The 20,512-nt window shown below is 39.1% G+C and overlaps 1 protein-coding gene across 3 annotated transcripts in view; it reads right to left on the bottom strand.

The window, feature by feature from the left end:
- The window catches only part of GAB1 (GRB2 associated binding protein 1), a 102,261-nt gene that overhangs the window by 14,032 nt on the left and 67,717 nt on the right, over positions 1-20,512 (bottom strand). For 2 of the 3 annotated variants that reach the window (XM_064450249.1, XM_064450250.1), the window contains exons 3-6: positions 17,717-17,930; positions 9,791-10,395; positions 7,512-7,597; positions 7,003-7,306 (exon numbers count right to left, since the gene is read on the bottom strand). In XM_064450249.1, the coding sequence (XP_064306319.1) occupies positions 7,003-7,306; positions 7,512-7,597; positions 9,791-10,395; positions 17,717-17,930 (1,209 nt within the window). The remainder of the gene's footprint in view (positions 1-7,002; positions 7,307-7,511; positions 7,598-9,790; positions 10,396-17,716; positions 17,931-20,512) is intronic. The other variant, XM_064450251.1, reaches the window with a different exon arrangement.

Raw genomic sequence — 20,512 nt, 5'->3', positions numbered from 1 at the left:
AAATGGGATGAACAGGAGGTGTAGCTTCTAAGAGTAAACGGAAGGATTAAATGGATGGATTTCTTAAAAGCAAAATGAACAGTACTTCTGCTCAGAAAAGCAATCAAGAAAATTACAGTTTCTTTCTCAGCAGAATTTCAGTTCAGTCCCTGACGCTGATTAAAATCACCATTCACATTTTTTCAATGCCTACTTGTATTAAAGCCTGAGAAAATAAGTGATCCTTTATTTAAGAATATGCAAGACAATCATGATAGCGTAGAACACTGCAGTGTTGCCAACTTCTAATTATTATTATTTTTAAAGAAATGTCAGCTCCTGTTGTCACAAATGCCTTAACTGTTTCTCCAAAGTTCTATTTCAGGATAGCGTGGTGCTCCTGCTTTATCAGGACATGCAATATATTCACATTGTCCAACTCAGACACTCAAACATGTAAATATTTAACGAGGAAACTGTTGACTAGGCTATTTATAACTGACTTCGTGATTAATGAGGGTTCTTAATTTCCTTAACAACTACCTACTTTGCTTGGGATTTTTACAGCGTCATATGACACTACAACAACGGGTGATTATGTCGGTCACCCAGAAGCATCACAGTGGGTCCTATGGGGACCAGAATGTCGCAGATGCCTCCTGCCACATGAAAGCTCTGTACTCAATTACCTCTTCAAAGTGGGCCTACACTCTTAAATAAAGAAAATTTGGGAGATGCTCATGAGTAGTCATGGCAAAGATACAACCACATTTTTATAAGCAATCCACGTATTAGTGGTTTAACCACATGAATTGTGTCTTATAACATCTTAAATGAGAAAAATCTATAATAAAAACAACAGATAAGATTTTTAACATTTTTAAAACAATCACAAGTCCCACCTCCATGAGAATTTTTTTCCTTTCCCTTGGTTTCTTTTGTTTGTTTTCTTGTTTTCAAGGTACAACTGGGTATTTTGGCAGCATGAAAACAAACGCGTGCATCACTCACTGACTCTGTATTCTAGCTTACAACTTGCTGGGCTGAAAATTACTAGGGCCAGCTTGCAGTCTTTTAAAGGCAATTGTATGGACTCAAGTTGCAGGAAGCATCTCAGACTAAATGCTGATATATTTTTTTATGGAAAGATAAGTCTTTTTTTAAAAAAAATAAAGGTGAAAATGTACTACACTAGCTATTGGTTATTTTTGCCATCAGCAAAATAATCTGTGGAATCCAACCCAAAACTAGGACTGAAAAATCTTATTTTAAATGATCCTGAATGTAATTACATTGTAACAATATTTGGGCAAATACAATTGCTATTCAAGACAAACGGAGCGAAGTCCAGTACCATGTTGTAGGCTGGGAATCCCAAGTTCTTTACTGCCTCTGTCACCAACCCATTTAGTGATCCTGAGTGCACTGTTCTATCACAGCTCCCCATGACCCTGAACTAGGAGTAGGATCTGCGCTAAACTGAACTCTCTCATGAAGCGTTTTTAAGTACTATGGATCAAAACCATTACAAAAATGGCAATGCTATATTCAAATGAATGCGATTTAACTTTTTATTTTCATTCCATCATGGCCATGAATTGTTAATTCAGCCATATGTCCCCAATCCGCATATTTCTTTTCAGAACCTTAAAAAACCCACTTTGGTACAGAGACATGCTGCCCCTCAGAAACGGAAAGTCACCGAGTTACAGTAAGTAGGGCATCAAACCGAGACTTTGAAGAACTAAATTCCGCTGTCACCAATTCCATTATTGACTTAACTGCTTGATTCAGATATTGAAAAACTATGTTTTGTCAGTTAAGGTGGCAAGCATGTATTTCTTGAGAGCTTTGAACTTCACAGTTGAGATGTACACACACACTAAATGTTACATAGCTATAAAGTAGTCCTTCTGGACAGCTCTTAAACAATTATTTTTAAAAAATAATCTTATTTTGTAGTTGTTTGAACTTGAAGTCTTGATTTAAGATCACAAACCCCAAGCCCCTACCCCTGGAAATAAATCATAGGGCAGGAGAGGGTCATTCTCATGCCCAGAGGCTCACATCCCCCATCTCTCAAATGCTGCATCACTCAAATGCTGCCTCCTGACCTATAAAAAACAATTCACACCCTACCCCTTTCATTTTCAGCCATGCACTTTCCTTGATCTCTGACTTACATCATGTTTGTACTGAAGATTAAAATTGTCTAGACTCACAGACCTCTGTCAGGCCTTAACTCCTTCTTGTGGAAAGCCAGCACAGCCACCCGGGACCTGCCTTGCTACACAGAGTGGTTCCCTGTGGAGCGGTGAAATGTTCACTACAGTCCTGCAAGCTGTCAGCAGGATGGAGATCACAGGATCCACTGCCTTGTATCACAACCCTTTTCAGATATTTTTGAAGAGAGCCAGGGAAAGTACGAGGTGGAGCAGAAGAGAACCTGGTCGTTCTTTGCTGCCTTTGCTGTCTAGGGAGTCGTCACCTCACTGCATTCAGGCACCTTTAATTCTGCTGCTCCTTCTTAGATAAATGGTATTTTGAAGAAGGTATATGTGACTACCAAAACAAATACCACATCACTGCTCTGTGGCAGAATTTGAATAATTCAGAGCATAAGACCCAACTGCCTGGATGGATGCAATATTTCTTCTGCTTGAAGCCTTTTCCTAGCAACAATGCTTCCAATTCAGCATCAACTACATGCAACCGTGGCAAGCTAAAGGAGCCAGAAAGCAGAAATACAAAATCAATATAGACAATGGTTCTTTATAATAAAAGAAATAGCACCCTGAAAAAAAACCAAAGTAAAAGAGAGGTTTTTTTTGTCATTCAATTACAGGTGAATGCAGAAAAACACCTGGCCAAATGCTCTCCATTTTGTCCCAGGCAATATCTCTCTTACCTTTTGGTATACTTCTCTAAAGAGAGAGTAAAGCACTTTGATTTAAGTTGTTGGGGCAGGAAGCCAACACCATGTTTTGAAACTACTTTCAATACTTCCAGAAAGTACTGGAAGCTCCCCGCATTTACAGAAGCAGCTGTGAGCTAGAAAAATGAAACTACATGAACATGTAGTGTAATCTCAAGGCTACATATATTTATATTTTTTGAATTGGTTATTATTTTTTAACTTGTTTTCTAAACCAAACGTCTTCTAGAAACTGGTGCACAGGGTATCTCATAGCTCACCGTGGCTCCTGGCCCAGGCTACCCCTACAGGTGGGAGGACTGAAGACCCTCAGGCTCTCGCAAGCAGGGGTGCACAAGAACCCTCCTCAGAAGAATGTGCACGTACTTCAGTGAATTTTAGACCTATTTATTACCAACATTTAGTTTACCCATGTTACCGATTTTGCATAACTCTGTCACAGTCACTACTTCTATATAACTGCACCCCTTCTGAAAAATTCGGAGAATTTTAGCAATTTAATAAATTATCCAGAACATGAGGTGCTTATATCAGAGCTGTGAAGACACACATTAAAGTGGCTGCTGCTGACAGACAGATTGCCAGATCCTTGCTGCCTGACACATTATTCTTCAAAGACAGCAGAACCAGAAATAACGGAGTATGTGTTTCATCTCAGGTTTACAAAACAGAAACAGCAGAGAGGAGAGCAGGCTATATGCAACAGAATGGCCCCTGCCATCACTGAGCCCTCCATTTCCTATCCTTGTCAAACTATACTGCCTGTAAGCAGTAAGCCCTTAAACCAAACATGAATAGAGGAGATGCTAAGCATATACATATGATAACAAAAAAGCAGTGCGTTCCTTTTTTATATGCTACTTTCACTGCATTATTTCTTTGTCAAATGCATTTTTAGCACTGAACATAACAAACCTCCCTGGCCCACATAGAAATATTACTCAGCTAAAGCTAAAGCTCACGTGAAAGGTGACGGTGATACTTCTCAGTAACAAGGATAGCTATGAAAAAGGAATTTTTACTTGGAGTCAGTGCAAACACTATTTTTGCAGCAATCTGTAACCAATAAAAAAGATATAGCATCTTCTTCAGACAGAACATGAGATAGGCCCCCATATACCCGGAGGCCTTATCACCGACACACCTGATCTCTGCAGTAATGCCATCTTTTAGAGAAGCAGCAGTGGCCTTCAACAGAAATCCTTGAACCAAAGGTGTATTTAAAAAAAAAAACAAACAACAAACGCCAACATTTAAAGGAGCAGTACCCAGAAGGTAACTATTTTATGTACCATTCCTTCCCTATCTATGCCTGCCTAAGTTTTATTGAGCATACCAGCCAACTTGATAATTTCTATGCACTAATTTTTAGCAGAAAACAATTGTAGTACACTTATATAAGCAGAAACAACCTAATAACAGAAGTTGCTACAAGAACTGGAAAGCTGGTAAAGCAAAACAGTAGAACAGAAAGCTCATGCTCATTTTAGTTAAGGCAGGGTCCACTAAAGCAAGAGTTTTATCCTATTTTAATTCAAAAGAAACTGCAGTTTTATTTTCTTACAGGTATTTCTGGAAAGAGTTATTTGCATGCAGAACTCAGCTACTGAAATGGGAATATACTACCATCCTGATGTGTCAACATATCTGCTCTTCACAACAATGGAAGACTTGCAATAGTACGCTTGATAAAGTTTGAGTGAACCAGTGTGTGTGTTACTACGATAAAACCCCCAGTGATAAATCAGAATCATTACCATTCTTGGTAGCTCAAGTTCCTCACAAATTTTTTTTCAGCCCCATAACATTTCCTATGCAATATTTACTTTTGGGGACAGTTTTACTTTAAGGTTACTTTATCTTCTAAATTATATTAAATAATTATATTATTTTACAGTGATAACAGCTTCTAATAGTCTACAGGCAAAAAAACCCAGCCAGTCACTCTACACTCATTAAGAAGCGTGTTAGTACATCTAAAAATCTTGTCCCTGATGTTAGCTAGGTCTTTCTGGCTATAAAGCATTTGAGGACAGGAGCAAAGCAGGAGCCTTACACACCACTTTTAGAATGCAAAACCCTAATTCAGTTTCAAGGAGAGAGATGCAAGAGCAGTGATGCTGCCCCAGCAGACATCTGTGCGACTGCTTTGCACTGCCAACAGCAAAAGCAAGAAGCTTTTCAACATAGACATTTACTTCTTTTGAAGGTCAAACATTTTAGTAAAATACACAAACTGGCCAGTCAGGAAAAATATTTTAAAGCAGTTCAGTGTTTATTTTGAGAATATTTTCCAGTATTAGCTTTCATCCATCTGTTACTGTCCAGTATGTCTTAAGAACTAAACAAAACTACTGTCTGGTAACACAGAAACAATGAGACACAAGCAGAGAGCCAAGGTCTTGAAGAAGACCATGCCTCGTTTTCTGAAGATGGACAGCCAGAATGAGATGTGGTATTGCACACTGAGATTGTCTAGATCATAATGATATTATCTACATCACTTAATTACAGGCTGTTTTCACTTAGTGGTAAAAATACTAATTTAAAGGTTTAGTTAGTGAATGTTTTGGATCATCTGAATATTTGCCATTGAGTCTTCCTCAAAATTAAGTCAGCTACTCTCAATGTAAATACTAATTTTTCAACTGCAAAACTTTAAAAACAGGACTTGCTCAAATACAAAATAGTGCAGACATTTGACCTAATGTTCTCTAGTTCCCACTTCTACAAAAAAGTTAGTCATCTTGTCTGAAAAACTGTGTAGTAGGAAAATAAGTTCCTTAAGCATTTACCTGTATTTCTGATAGGCTGGCTGATAAAACATTTTAGATTAACTGGAAAGTCTAAGCTATTTATTAGTGATTCTCTACACAAGTATCTCTTATAGTCACATCACAACAGTATCTTCTTTGTTTCTTAAGAACACCGATCACCCAAATAATGCTTATTTTAAGGGAACGTAAATCCAGTACGCACCAGATTCAAGAAATTAATGTTTTAGGATAGCTTTCACGGGGCCCTCTGTAATTTGGGTATTTTTTCAATTTTGGCACTGAAGTTGTTGCAGCTTCCTCAGACTCATAACAGTCATCTTCCATGCATTCAGCAGTTTAAAATATTTCCACATAATGCTAGTTTTCCTTTTGCTTTATGACTTTGTTTAATCTAGCGCACTCTATAAAGGCGAGGAAATTTTCACCAACTACAGTTTACACAAATTTCAACATAAGCATGGCACCCAGCTCCTGTGATAAAGCAAACATACCTTAAGAGCTGGCTTGAATTAGCAGTTCCCTCCTCCCATTTGGATCCCAAGGAAAATATATATGGTAACCTCACAGCCCACATGGTACACATCTTCCCGTTATAGCCCCATGTGGCTGATAACACTTAAACATTAAGCAGCTCCAACATCAAGTGATTTTCCTTGCCTTTACAGACTGAAATGAGCACTTCACAGTAAACACTGTTTCTTCAATCTAATTCTTCCTTCATTTGAACACGTTTGTAATAATTATTCTATGTAAGAGTTTGTTAGACCATTGTACACTCTGAGTAGGACTAAAATCAGCACAATATATACCTCACTCTTGTTTTAACAATTAATTTCTTCTAACAGTGTTTATATCAAAAGCAAATACCTAAAATAGTTAACTAAGTTATTTTTAACTTTTACTTCATACAACTAAAATGTGTACTGATCCTGTACCGAGCACTGTTATGGCTATAAATTTGTATTTTATGCAATGCCTCTGTGCTCTCTCTCCACCGCAAGTCGGCTAGCTGTCTTTGATGTACACAACTAAAACTCACACTTCTGAGTGTTAGCAATTCTGTGTGATTTTTTCATTAGTAACTACAGCAATAAAATTTAAACCTATGCTTGTATTTGGCATTGTTATTGTGATGTTTTAATAGGGTTAAAAATAATCCTAGGATTCCTCTATGTTATGGCTATCTCACAGGATAAAAATTATTTTGTTAGAATTTCTAAAAATACAATAATTTTCCACTAATCAGAAGTTGGAAGAGCTATGTTATTTTCTTAGATGATAAAGTCAACTTCTATTGGACATTTGCCTCACCTTTTCTGTCTGGTTTGAGGTTCCGATCCACTGGCGGTGGCTCACATTCTGCAACAGGTACTGACCGTCTGGGAGGGGTCTTTGGACTGGACCTGAAACCCATGTGAGCAGGAGGAGGAACTTGCTTTCCAAATAACGGAAAATCAAACGTGCCTGGTGTCATTGGTACATAGTTTGTTTCCTGGATGGGTTCAGTGAAGCTGCTGGAATGCTGTCGTGGAGGAGAGTTGGGATTCATTGGGACATAATTTTCATCTAGTTCTTCACTTGAAACACTTCTCACTGTCAACATGCTTCTGTTTTTCTAGAATTAACATATATTTCCTTTAACAAAATAAGTTATGCAATCAGCTGTGAATCATATAGTTTCTTAACCTAATCTACTCAGATTAACATATTCTACTGAAACTGAAAAATCACAAACGCCATACAGCTTGCTTTTTCACATGGGAATAAACAGCGTTCAAGCACTGCCACTGTCGCCTCTCATCAGATCAAGTCATACTTACAAAGTGGTTATGGAAGCCCTCCAATGAATTAGATCTGTCATTCGGAAACGTTCGTGGAATATCATAACAGTCTTGAGAACTAATTTCTAAAGAAACAAGAAGAGAAAGTGGCTATTTATCATCCCTGTTCCTGTCACTTGGCACCAGGCATCCAGAGTCTGTTGGTATTTACTGCCTGCTTCTGAAAGCGTACAAACACACCTCCTGAAGCTGCAGCCCACAGATTTTATCTATAAACTTGAGAGGACTGTGTTAACAAACAAACTTAGCACTCATCAGTCACAACTTGAAGCTCTTATAGTGGCATTTTTCTATGGCAAGAAAAGAAAAAGTAATTTTTCCATTTAAAGAAGTAGCAAAGGCTTCCTTTCAAATAGGCAGGTGTAAGGATTTAGTCTAAGAGTGGGTTTTGAGACACTCTGCCCTCATGAAAAACCTATTCTAAAGTAGACAAACAACAGATATAATTTAAGGTCTGGAGAAAGGTTTTCTGACTGAACACCCTTCCCTTGGAAAATGCTGATTCAACAGGATTCAATCTGTTGCAGGAACAGGTGAATCCCTGCTCGCAGCTCCCCATTGAGTTCTCCAGGGGCTTTCATTTTCAACAAACTGCTACAGCACTGAAGATCTCTCCGTTTCCAGGGTCCTGGCTCTTGGCAGTCCACATTAGCAAGGTCCAAGCTTTGTGGCTTCTTCTCTGGTGGACAAGGGTGTTTGTGAGACATCTGGCTCCCAGGTGCCAGGTCCTGCTCACCCACGCAGCAACAGGCTGCCTTACCCTGCAACAGGTGTGCCCCTCCTCCTGATGCCACGGAAGAAACTGGGGGCAAACTCTGGGTTTTATCCTCGACTTGCCCAGACAAAAAGCTCTGAAGTTTTTCTGAGATTTCCACCTCAGAGGAAAAATAAACACTTCTGCTATTAAGTGCCAAATTAAAACAGTATTTTCAGAAAGGCTACTGTTCCCAAGGCTGACAACCTCAGCTTTAGTGTAGGAGTACTCACTTATAAACTTTGCAAAATGAGAGAAGATAAGCAAAGTGAAGTGAACAAGGGTCCTTCAGGGTGCTACTTTGTCATTTTAAAACACTAACAACCACCAGTATTATACTTAGCCTACAAAATTAATGACAAACAGGATAATACTATGCGAGCACCTGTATGATCACATCCATTCTGTATATTGTCTCCTCTAAAATCCCCGTCCTTGTCCCCGTCCTCATTTCAGCCTCCCCTCTTGTACCTAGCACAACTCAAACAATTTTCCCGCTAACATTAGCATCGACTCTAAACAGTTTAAAATTTCACTGTAAAAATAACACTGTAATGTCCATCTGCCTTGAGAACCTGAAAAAAAGAGAAACTCTTAGCCCAAGAGTGGTTAACAAGACTACAACAACTGCTCTTTGTAACAGTAAATATCAGCTTCCCAATCTCTACCTCTCACTGCATTTCTTGAGTTTAAATCTGAGGGAATAAGAACAGGAACAAAAAAAGAGACAGGAAAAAAAACCCAAGAAACACCTAATTCTTTAAGTAAAAGTAGCTCCACCAGATTTGCTAGGACTCAAATACACCCAGCTGCTGAAGGAGAAACAGTTAAAAATGCACTAGCACATCTGGAATACCAACATTTAGGTGACTGTAAGGAACAACTTTAGTTTTACTTAAAAACTGCAGTACACATATCTATTGCAACGAGAGAGAAAGGTCAGTGGCAACGATCACCAGGTCAAGGTTGATCTCAAAGCTCTGGGTATACACTAAGTCCCAATGACCTTCATGAAACACTCCCAGCTTCTGCAGGTTTGGACCACTATACACTAAGCTTACTTTTGGTTGTTCTGAAAGACTGATAACAGCAGCATTGAACTCAGCTATATGAGCTTATTGCAAAAAAAAAAAAAAAAAAAAGATGATTAATTCTTCACTACTGTTTTCTAAAGACGAGAAACACCATAAATACGTCTAGGTCTTCAAATATTTTTAGCTAAGACTCAATGCCACAGTGCAATATACATCCCTTATCGATGTTCTGTGCTTTGCTGTTTTGATGGTTTCCTTTCATAACCTTCTCTGTTTCCTATTCCTTACAAATTGTAAGCACTGCGACCACAGAACTATTTGTGAAGGGCTACACACTTGTTTTTAAAGGCTGGAAATGCCCCTCGTATCATTCAGCCCATTCATATAATTCATATCGCATCATTCATCACAAGATCACATCATTAGACACAAAAATTCTGGAACAGTAGGATAAAACGTGGAATACTGACCTTTACGAAAGATATTCAAATCTACAGTTGAAATGGTATTACTGCGTGAGGGTGGCATTCCTGCTGTAGGGATGCAATAACTACTATCAGTGTCTGAAGCAGTGCGACTAATGCTACATGTTTCCACAGGAGATCGATCTGCAGCATGGTGAGGTTTTGGTGGCCGAGGCGGAGGAATATCTGGAATAGTCTCCAGTTTTGAAGTCTGAGACAACGTTCCCTCTGGAAAAGTTCGTGGAATCTGATAAGTACCTCCAGGTGTGGGGGGAATGTCATAGCTAATGGAGATGTGCCTCATCTGTGCATCTAATGAAGATGTTGCTGACGGGGTATTGAAAACATGTTGCTCTCCTTCTGCATCAGTCCCAGATGGAGACGCTGCCTTCGGTAAAACATCCTGTGAGTAACTCCTAGGCAGGTTATAAAGGCTGCAGTCTGCCAGGGGCAGTCCAGTACGAGAAGGCGGAGAGTCATAGACACCTTGCTGCTGAAAAAAGCCATTCACAGCATGCTTGCTCGCTGAAGGAGCAGGATTTTTGTGGGAGGGCACGTTATCATTGCAGTCTGTTTCAGAAGAGCTGGATTTTGCCGAGTCAGCGTGAGATCTACACATAAGATTGTAAGATTGAAATGTTGATGAACACAAAGAAAAACAAACATCACAAATAATAAACACAACATTTAAAATGTAAACAACTAAAAAGTCTGTCAGTCTCTTCCAATTTTTTATTTTTCTTTAAATGAAATGCAGGAACTCAATTACTAAACAGTAGTACTTAAGAAGGATCCTAGGTAACTACATACATACAGATCCATGCACGTGAAACAGATTACACAAGTGTGGAGCTTTAACAGCCGCTAAACAACAAGTTGATGTTTCATAAAGCAAGTGACTTCTGTGATGCCAATTTGGAGCAGAGTTTGTTTGGGGGCTGGGGAATTTTTTTTTTTTAACCCATGCTGCACACTAGCAGCACTTTAATGGCACTGTTAAAGGTAAAAAGAATACAATCAATCCTTGGTTTTACAGTCATTGCTAGTTCTAATCAGTATGAAAAAACATTAAGAGGAAAAAATATGACTGCTGGTAACACCCTTAAGTGCATGCCTAAAGTTATCTACTGACCATATAAAACTGGTTTGAAATACATAAAGCAGAGAGAAATAACAGATAAGAACAGAAATAGTAGGAAGACAGCCTGCTCTTTTGGCGGGGGAGGGTGGGGTGGAGCTGGAAATCCATAGGACTTCCATGTGCACCAGAGTGCTTTTGTCTCGAGTGTAAGCTAAGGCAGTGTTGTTAGATAAAACTGCACAATAGTTTACCTTTGATTTCTTTGGTAATTCCATCTTTTACGAGAAGAGCACTCATTAATACTGGTAGTAACTAGTACCAGTAAACTCACATGGAAAGAAAACACATTGCAATCCTTGTTTTTTTAACCCTCCTCAGTTACCTTGCTTCAGGCAGAGAAATTCTGTTGTCAGTCTGACTCCTTGCTTATATGAAAGTCAAGATAGTGGCAAAATACTAACACAGGTGGAATTAAGGCAGTCCAAACACTTTTTGATCAATCATACCAGGATATTTCCTATTTTCATTACCACAATACCATACCATTGCATTAATTTATACATACATATGTATTTCAGCATGCGTGCGTATCAATGAATAGCTGCCGTACTACTCTTACTAAGCTCTATTAAGCAACTGGACCATGCAGTTTACAAAACTTCCAAGGAATAAAATACATAAAAATCAACAGCATGACTACCACAAGAAGCAATTTTTCCCCTTATTTTAAGAGGCTCTCTACCTCAAAGTGATCACAACCAGAATTTATTATTCAAATTTCAATTTGTCGATAAGATCGCACAAAACTTTCTTTCTTAAGGGACAGCTGGGTTTATCTCCTGGGGTTCTGGTAACCTGAGGAGAAAGGAATCCAGTTTAGCTATTCATTTAGGTTACCTCTGCAGTCATTGGAGAAATGGAGACTGTGTGAAACACAATCCGTTCTTCTTAGATATCCATCTAAACCTGATGAATCACTCCCAAAGTGCCTCTCTGCCAGCTATCAAGGGAACTGACATGATTAGTTTAGACTGGACATCTGCAGTCAAGAAAAATGTCATTTACCTAGCAACTGGGTTTTGTTCTGTTTAAGAGCAGAGATACAATCTTCTATCAGCCTGAGCAGCTAAGGACAGTTCTTCTTTGGGTTTAATTATAGCACCTTTTTCTATTAGCTTGTTCATAGGGGGGTTTTTGGCATGGTTTTTCTTTCATTAGAAAAAGTACACACTAATTTTGCTCTGGTTACTATTTTAAACATAAATTTAAGTCCTGTCTCACTGTTCAGAACCAATTTCTAGGCAACTCTGAACATTAATCTGCATTTAGTTTAACAGACACCAAAAAAAGAAAAGAATGTTCTCAGGAAGTATTCATCCTTGGCACAACCAAGGAAGTGAATCTTCCTATACTCCTTAGGATGCTGACCATCAAAAATGTATCTCTTGATTGCTAACAGTTTACTTTTGCCTCAGAGCTTCAAAAATTCACTAACGAGCCACTGAAAGTTTAACACACTTTCAAAAAATAGAGCGTGTAGGACTGAAGGTACTACGTGACGTTACAGAGTGCGTAATAAGTTGTGAGCGTACTGTGTGGCTAGCAGCACTCGAAGCTTAGCCCCTGCTGCAGCCCTTGCTCCTCACTCAAAGGATTCATTCAGGAGTTCCTCACTTTCTAGACGTACTCTTCTAGTTCTGTGGTATTCATTCAGTCCAAAGTCCCAGCAAAAGTCACATGTGTTTTACATGAGCAAGTATGGCAAGGATTGTGATCTATATTTTATATGCTATAAAAATAAAGTGGGCAGTTTAGAGAAGCTGGACACTGACAAACAATTGTAGAACCAAAATTATTAGTTCCAGTTCACTAGGATATACTTTGAAATGAAAAAATTTCCACAACTACAGAAATAAAACGTAAACACTATATTTATCTTACAAAACCGTGCACGAGTATATAACCAAAGCTCAAAGCTCAACAACAGCACATGTACGATGCCAGTGCTTAAGGATTACCCATCATATGTAAGCAACAGATGCTACCATTTTTAAATTTAGTTTTTCTGTCTAAGTGAATGCTGCTGCTTCTTTTTTGACCATGGGACTAGTAAAAACAGAAGACTTTCTAAAACCATGACACATGAAGCAGCCAGGCCTGTCATTTGCTTAGCTGATGGCAACAGCTTACATTTCTCATTATAAGAGGGCATTTCTGTTTTACTTTATGTTTTTAAAAGTAATCTTTTGGAATTAACTTCTTAGCTGATTGAAATAGTTTTCAAAATATGAATGGGTTGAAACCACTCTGATTTTGCAAGACAGAAAGTTTGAAGACTGTCTGAAACATGGGCCAAGAAAGCAGTTTATGCCAAAAAGAAGATAGTAATTTCGGCCTCTGAAGTTTAACTAGTTTTCAAAGCTTGGTATTAACCACTGATAATGATAAGAACATCACGTACAATTTTGAAAATCTACAATGAATAGTTGATTCATGTTACCTCAAGGAAATTTAGGCTAGGACTAGAATTCAGGGACAGACTTTACTCCTGCCTTTTTTTTTTTTTAATGAAAGATTTGAGATGCTGGATGATTTCTGCACTTAAAGTTACCTGAAAATTTTAATTTTTCCCACACCCTTCAGAACAGCTCAACAAAAATATCAATTGGCTTAAATATTCCATCAGCAATTGGTTATTACATATCAATGGGGTTTTTTGTACCTCAGTTTAAAATAATGGCAAAGTTAGATGTAACACCATGAAAACTCATCACTCTAAGCAGAGGATGACTGTGACATGAATTTAGTGTTATCACATGTGGGCATCACATATCTGCAAATCATGCTAAGTGGCCAAACTATTCCTTACTCAGTGCTAGGGCTGGACACCTCTCTCCACATATCAAGAGGAGATAACTGTACAGCCTGCTGATCCGCAAGGACCGGACATTAAAATGCACAGAGAAAAGGTGGGGTATTGAGGCAGGGGGAGCCCAACAAAAAGCCTGCCTCCACATACTAAAAACTACTTGTTGACAAAATCCCAGGAAAAATGTTTTAAAACTGTTTTAATCTGAGGGGTAATAATTCCACTTTTTAATAGGCTGTGTTTGGTCTGGCTTGACCACTCATCCTTTCGAGCTGATACTTTTCCCATCTGCAGGAATCGATATGACCCATTAAACAGTACACTATGAACAAAGTGGCAGCAAAACTGCTCTTGTGTGCCAGCAGTCTGGGACAGAAACAGCAAACATAGTAAAAATGTGGATAGATAAATAAAAACCACCTCTATTTCCAGAAAACGGAAGCCAAAGTTACATAGTTTTTCTGTTAAAACTCACAGAACACCATGCAAGACGCATCTCAAACAAACAGTATTTTCAGGCAAGTTAATGGCTCTGTGATTAATTTCTCACACGCGTTCCAAGAATGGCTACTGTTCACTCACTGCAGTGGAATCTTTTTACTTTCAAAATCTTCTAATAGCAGGTATTCCTGCCCTTCTTCCGAGAGAAAGGGTGACCCTTGGCTGGTTCATAAACATAGGAAAGATGAGGAAGAGAGTGTTTAGTATTTCAATATACCTCTCGAATGAGCCAGAACAATAAGGGGTTTGGAAACAGTCTTTGGCTGCATTTTCTTATTTAGGATCCAAATACGAACCTTAAAATCCTGCTAAATGCTACAGTCGAACAATGCTCTTTCTCAAGTCAACAGTGATCAGAGCATAAAACTATTTTAGACAAAATACAGCCTGATTATTACAGCTGCAAGTGCTGTGTCCAAGATACTGTCACAACAGTATGTGGTGCATTGCATGACACCACGATGAAGCATTTAAAAGTTACTTGTTAGTTCTGAAACACCACAATTCTTAAAAATTACAAAGACGCAGCTCGGATACTTCCTCTATGTTTCAGTTACCTGCATCACCCAGAAAAAGAACCCCAAAGACTTGAAATAAAATTCAGTGGTTCCCAGATTATTTATAATGTAACATGCAAAATTAGAACAGAAAACATTCCCTCTGCATATCAGCAACTTTAAGGTCTAAAGGGAAAACGTCATAGAAATAAACCATTCAAGTAACAATAACTGCCTATTTAATTACATCTATTAAGCTTTGTACTTTACACTAAAAAAAAAAAAAAAAAGTTGTATGAAATACACACACAAATTGTTCCAAGTCTGAAAATTAATGGGAAAATGATGCAGTCATTTTTTTCTTCACCTGGAATGATGTGGATTGGAGTAGTGCACAGAGTGCCCTCCAACTGATCATCTTAGTAACACACCACACCGATACACGAAGCTAATTCCATAGGAAAATGTCTATATCCTCCATACTCCGGCCCAAATCCAGCGGAATACCTACTGTACCAGACATGCAACATAAGCAGTCCTTTTAGGTGGAACTGAAACTCCAGCATAACTATTATTCTGAATTTTCATTATTACAGCCTTCTTAATAAAAGGACATAGCTATTTAGTGAATTTAGTTAAATATAATACACTAAGCCCATATAATTTCCAAGTAATCACAATGCCTGTGTTTTTCTGTCTTCAAATATTCCTATAAAAACATCATTTACTTAAATAATCTCTATACTCCCGAAGACTTTGTTCAGTTCTCTCTCAGTTCCATCGGCATTTTATCTCCAGATACCCAAGATACCCAAATATCTTCTCTCCTGTGTCACCACTATCTTCCTGAAGAAATTTTGCAGGCTGTTGATGGGGCTCTATACTTTGCTGTGTTTTGTGCCTCCTTTTATGGTCTCCTCAGACTTTACTCCCTCTATTTAACCCACACGTCACACAACTGCGGAAGTCAAGTCCAAAAAATCAATTACACATCCCAACCTTGATCTTTTGTAAAAACACGCTTCACGTGGTGGTGGTAGAAATCCACTCTGTGCCCATTCCTCGCAGGAGCAAATGGGCACTCAGACACATTTCCTATGAGCCAGGGCTGAAACGAAAACTCAAGATTTCTCTGCCAAGCTGTTCTGGAAATGATACCCAAGTTTTTGATGGATTTTGGCAGGAACAGTGACATACCTCTCAAGCACCATCAGCTTCTAAACGTCACTAAACATTGAAACCTTTAACACTGAGAAAGCAGACACTGGGTTTCCCCTTCTCTGGCAGGAGGCTTTGGGCACACCGTGCTGCCCGTAACCTGCACATTCCATACTCTGGGGGAACCGTAGGTTCATTCCTCCATTTTATAAGAAAGATTGTAAAGGGTGGATGCTTTCCTGCCATGTAATCATCAGTAAACAGAGTAGGAAACTCCTCAGGCACAACAGAACAAGATAAAAATGCCAAGGGAGCAGAGAGCACATGGCACAGGTATAACTGGCAGAGCATCAAGGTGTTGAAGAAGAAGGCACCGCCACTAAAAGGTATGGCCCTAAGGGAGTATGTGAAATACTCATGAAAACACTTTCAAAGGAAGCTTTCCTCAGCCTTCCACATACTTGTCTTCAATCACAAGAACATGACGTTTTGTTTATTTTTCTGGAAATACCCCAGCAGATTTTATTTTAAATTACTGCAGAAAATAAGCTTGCCAGACTGATTTATAAGGTTCTCCCACAGAATACTGAAGGTTGGAAGCGACCTCTGGAGATTATCTGGTCCAGGTCTTCCAATACCTCTAAGCAAAGCCAACTTCAAAGTCAGGTGAGGCTCCTTAGGAGCTTGTCCCATCAAGCTTGTTTGTGGTTTGGTTTTTTTGTGGTTTGTTTTTTTGGGTTTTTTTTTCTTTTGGTGGGGTTTAGTTTGGTGGGTTTTTTTTAATCTCAGAGAACAGAGATTCCACTAAGCACTAAGTCCCTGGTCAGCCTACTCCAGGGATGGCCACCGCGACCCATTCTGAAAAACCATAGCAGTATTTCCCAGGTAGCTACCATAAATCTCATATCCTTCTATGCAGGAGGTGCTGTAGCAGTTGGAGAAATAAACACACATTTAATTTAGTAGAAGTTCTCAGTTCTTTCCTTAAAATTTCCTATTGCACACTCCTCCTCTGGAGAACTGACTCTGTGGGTACTCTTTATTCAGAAAGAAATAATACTTATTTGAGCTTGTTTTTAAATATCACAGAATCACAGAATGGTAGGGGTTGGAAGGGACCTCTGGAGATCATCTTGTCCGACCCCCCGCTTGAGCAGGCACACCAAATATCTGTTATTTGGAAAAAGTTAAAATTCAGGATACAGAAATTGAGTGGTTTAGGTCTCCTGCGTTCTTAGTTATCACAAAATCATTATCTTTTACTCTTGCTCAAGCGTCTGAACCATGTTAGTAATAGTCAACAAATACCATTTGAGGATTACTATACTCACTGATGTGGTAACCTGGCAGGTGATAATAAATATCAGCATGTTTTACTGAATCCCTTCCATGAAAGCTTTAATTGGCAAAACTGGGGCACCAAACACCAGAAGGGAGAAAGGTTAAATTTCTCCAGTCTTTTCTAGTCCTAGACAGGACTAAACACACTGGATTGTGGCTAATGAAAGGGTACTTCTCTGCTCTGTGCCATGCGTCACTCGAAGCTACAATGAAATACTTGGATCACTACATTTATCTGATACTTGTATTGGCAACTGTTGTCCACGCTTTTGAAGAATACAACACGGGTCTAGTGCGGATCGAACACCTTGCTATCACTGCAAAAAGTTCAAGCACAGAAAGAAGCAAAAATTACAGGCAGCTTCCCCCCGCAGATCGTGTCCATCTGAACGTTTGATGACTCGGCAATAAAAAAAGTGCTTTTAGCACAAACATTCTTGGTCTGCAATACAAATAAGTATTATTAAGAAGAAAATGTCACTTACCTCATAGGTTCAGGTTTTTTACTTTGACAGTTTATTAGAAGTAGGTAGTCTTGAGGATCTTCTTGACCAGAGGAAGACTCCAGTGGGGGGATGTTAATAAGCTGGTAAGGAGGAGGTAGGGAAGATTCTGCTTGCATGGAAGGCGGTGAAGTGTTGATGGGCAAGGGTAACTCAGCAGATGGTTGTAAAGAACTGACTGGTGGCTTCACAGCATCTGCAAACATTGAAGCAAAGCATTCTTTTTACAATGAAGAAAGAGTCATAAGATACTGACAAAAAAAAATTTAGTAACAGAGGATGAGAAAAGCCAGGGGTTTTAATCCAAAACTGTAAAATCAGTGGACATGAGAACATCTGGATATTAACATTTCCAGAGTATTTATATATAAAATCTCTATTTTTTTTCAAACTGTAATCAATTTCTTAAGTATGCCTTGGAAACAGAGGTTACGCCTACTTAATGATTCAACCTGTTTTCTGGTCACAGAAAGAACAGAGATGCTGACACCTGCAGCAAGACAGCTAAGAGCACAAATCTGTTATTTTAATCAAGAGCAGACAAAGGCCCATAGGTTATTCCTTGAATATGGTAACCTGAGTCAGCACTTGCACATATTCGTCCCTTTTTGACCAAGGCCACTTCAACATTTGAGATTAGTCACCAGTCAAGAACAGGCCTCTCTCAATATCTGACAAGCAACAGGAAAAACACTGCTTTTGCAATGGAAGATCCCTTACAACTATAAAAATAACGCAGAGGTACAACAAGTATCATGTTTCACTACGCCCCCTCGTTACATATCCCAGCTTTTTATTTTAGTGCAATAAATGAAGTAGTTGAGGTTTGCCGTTGTTGTTTGGTTAAGGTTTTTTTGGGGGGTGGAGAAGAGAGGAGGTGTTATGTTTGTTTGGGTTTGGGTTCTGTTTGGGTTTTGGGGTGGTTTTGTTGTTTTTTTTTTTTTAATAACCTTGTCTTTATAATTCTTATCCACTTCCTATAATATGTATATTCTGGAGTAACTTCTTTTTCCTTCCGAATACATGTATCATGTCTATTAAATTATCTGGGAGACTGGAAAACATTGACAGTGTCAAACATGAAACAATCATTTAACTTTTTCATTGTTTTAATGATACATTGACTAAGAACAACATAATAAAGCAAATTGTTCCTCAATTATCAAGGCTCCCTTGTACTTGCAACTCGTTGTACATTCCAATCTACACATCCCAAGAATGGATGCTGATTATTAGCATTGTTTAAATTAATATATTATTATCCAATGCAGGCTGCTCCTGTTAGGCTTACAGGCCAGCTATACACCACAGAGTAACTTCATTCAGCTTCTGCTTCCCAGCGCTATCCTGGGAAGAACCAGATGAGCAGGCCAGAACATAGCCTTCCTGCTTCCAGTTCTGTGCACACTAGGTACAAGTGATTTAGACGTGGAAATAGGAACAGCAGTCCTTGCTTTGAACTCCCAAGGCACCCAGGCTCAGAAATTAAATCCCACCACACCCACGTGGGTGGAAGAAGCCTAGATGTATGAAAATTCCTCAACTCAACCTACCTGAAATGGTAGGATAGCCTAAAAAGAACTTTTTATAAAAGGTTGTGCCTGACCTATCCATCAAACTAGTTCGCAGAACAAAGGCAAAACCAGACTGCACCCAGTGATCATACACACGCAAAAATGAAATGGTTTCTTTACTGCATGCTAAAATATTAAAATATGAACAATTTTCTATTATTTAGGAAATTCAAGAGCTTGACAGAGCCTATTTGAGGCACCTACTGATATTTCTTCATTCCCCTAATGTTGGGGCTCAATAGCAGGAACAGAGAGGTGCTTGAATGGACCTACCAGGCCTGTATTTCTTGCTCCTGGAAAAGAGGTAGTGGGAGAAAGGGTAAGTAGCTTTCTGTTCTGTCCCCTCAAAAACTGAGGAATGCAAGTGAGTTTATGCATGAGTAAGAGTGGAGAAGAAAGGTTTTCTGCTAGGTACACCCTCACTCTTAGGCCACGCTTACAGACAAGATTCTCAACAGCTTTGGTGTACCACAGTCCCCACCCCTGTTCCTTGTCCCTGACTACACACAACCTTCACGTCGTTAGATCTGCTTGGTGCCAAGATCACACAAGGGGGGAAACAAGAAATCAAACAGTACATCCCTGCAGCTTCCAGGGAAGATGGGTGTGTCAGTCAGACCACAGGTAGTCAGGAGAGCTGAACATGTATATAGTAAGATGCGTGCCTACGTGAGGCTAATGCATTTAAACAAACCGTGCATTCCCAAGAAGAGTAACAAGACTCAAGGGTAACTTCACAGGGAAAAATAAAATTAAGAAGCCTGAAACAGAACCAATGAATCCACCAAGTTCAGAGAAAGAAAGAGTTACTTTCTTGGAAGAGTAAGAAAAAAGTGTGTGTGTGCGTGAGCGAGAAAGAAAAAGAAGTTAAAGGCTGGCTATAACTTGTAATCAGTTAAGGGAGACAAGGCAGTGAAGACCATTAGGCTAAATAGGCTAATCTGACTATTAGGCTCAGATCTGTAGTCTCTGAAGCCCAAAATCCCATCTCTGGTGGTGGTCTGTTGCAGACAGACTGACACAAGCAGTGAGGCAAGCCTGCCATTCTGCCCCCCAGCTTCTGGGGTGCTTCAGCGTTGGTTGGGGCACCCCAACATAGAGGCTGCATCCACAGTCTATGCTCACCAGCATCTGACAAACTTTCTCTGAATTTGTCTTACTGCTTTTGAGTACATATATATTTTTGACCAGTACTACCATCCTG

The sequence above is a fragment of the Phalacrocorax carbo genome, chromosome 4 (assembly GCF_963921805.1).
Source record: "Phalacrocorax carbo chromosome 4, bPhaCar2.1, whole genome shotgun sequence".
Taxonomy (NCBI): domain Eukaryota; kingdom Metazoa; phylum Chordata; class Aves; order Suliformes; family Phalacrocoracidae; genus Phalacrocorax; species Phalacrocorax carbo.
The sequence above is the reverse complement of the archived record's forward strand: the minus strand, read 5'-3'. Positions and strand labels throughout refer to the sequence as shown.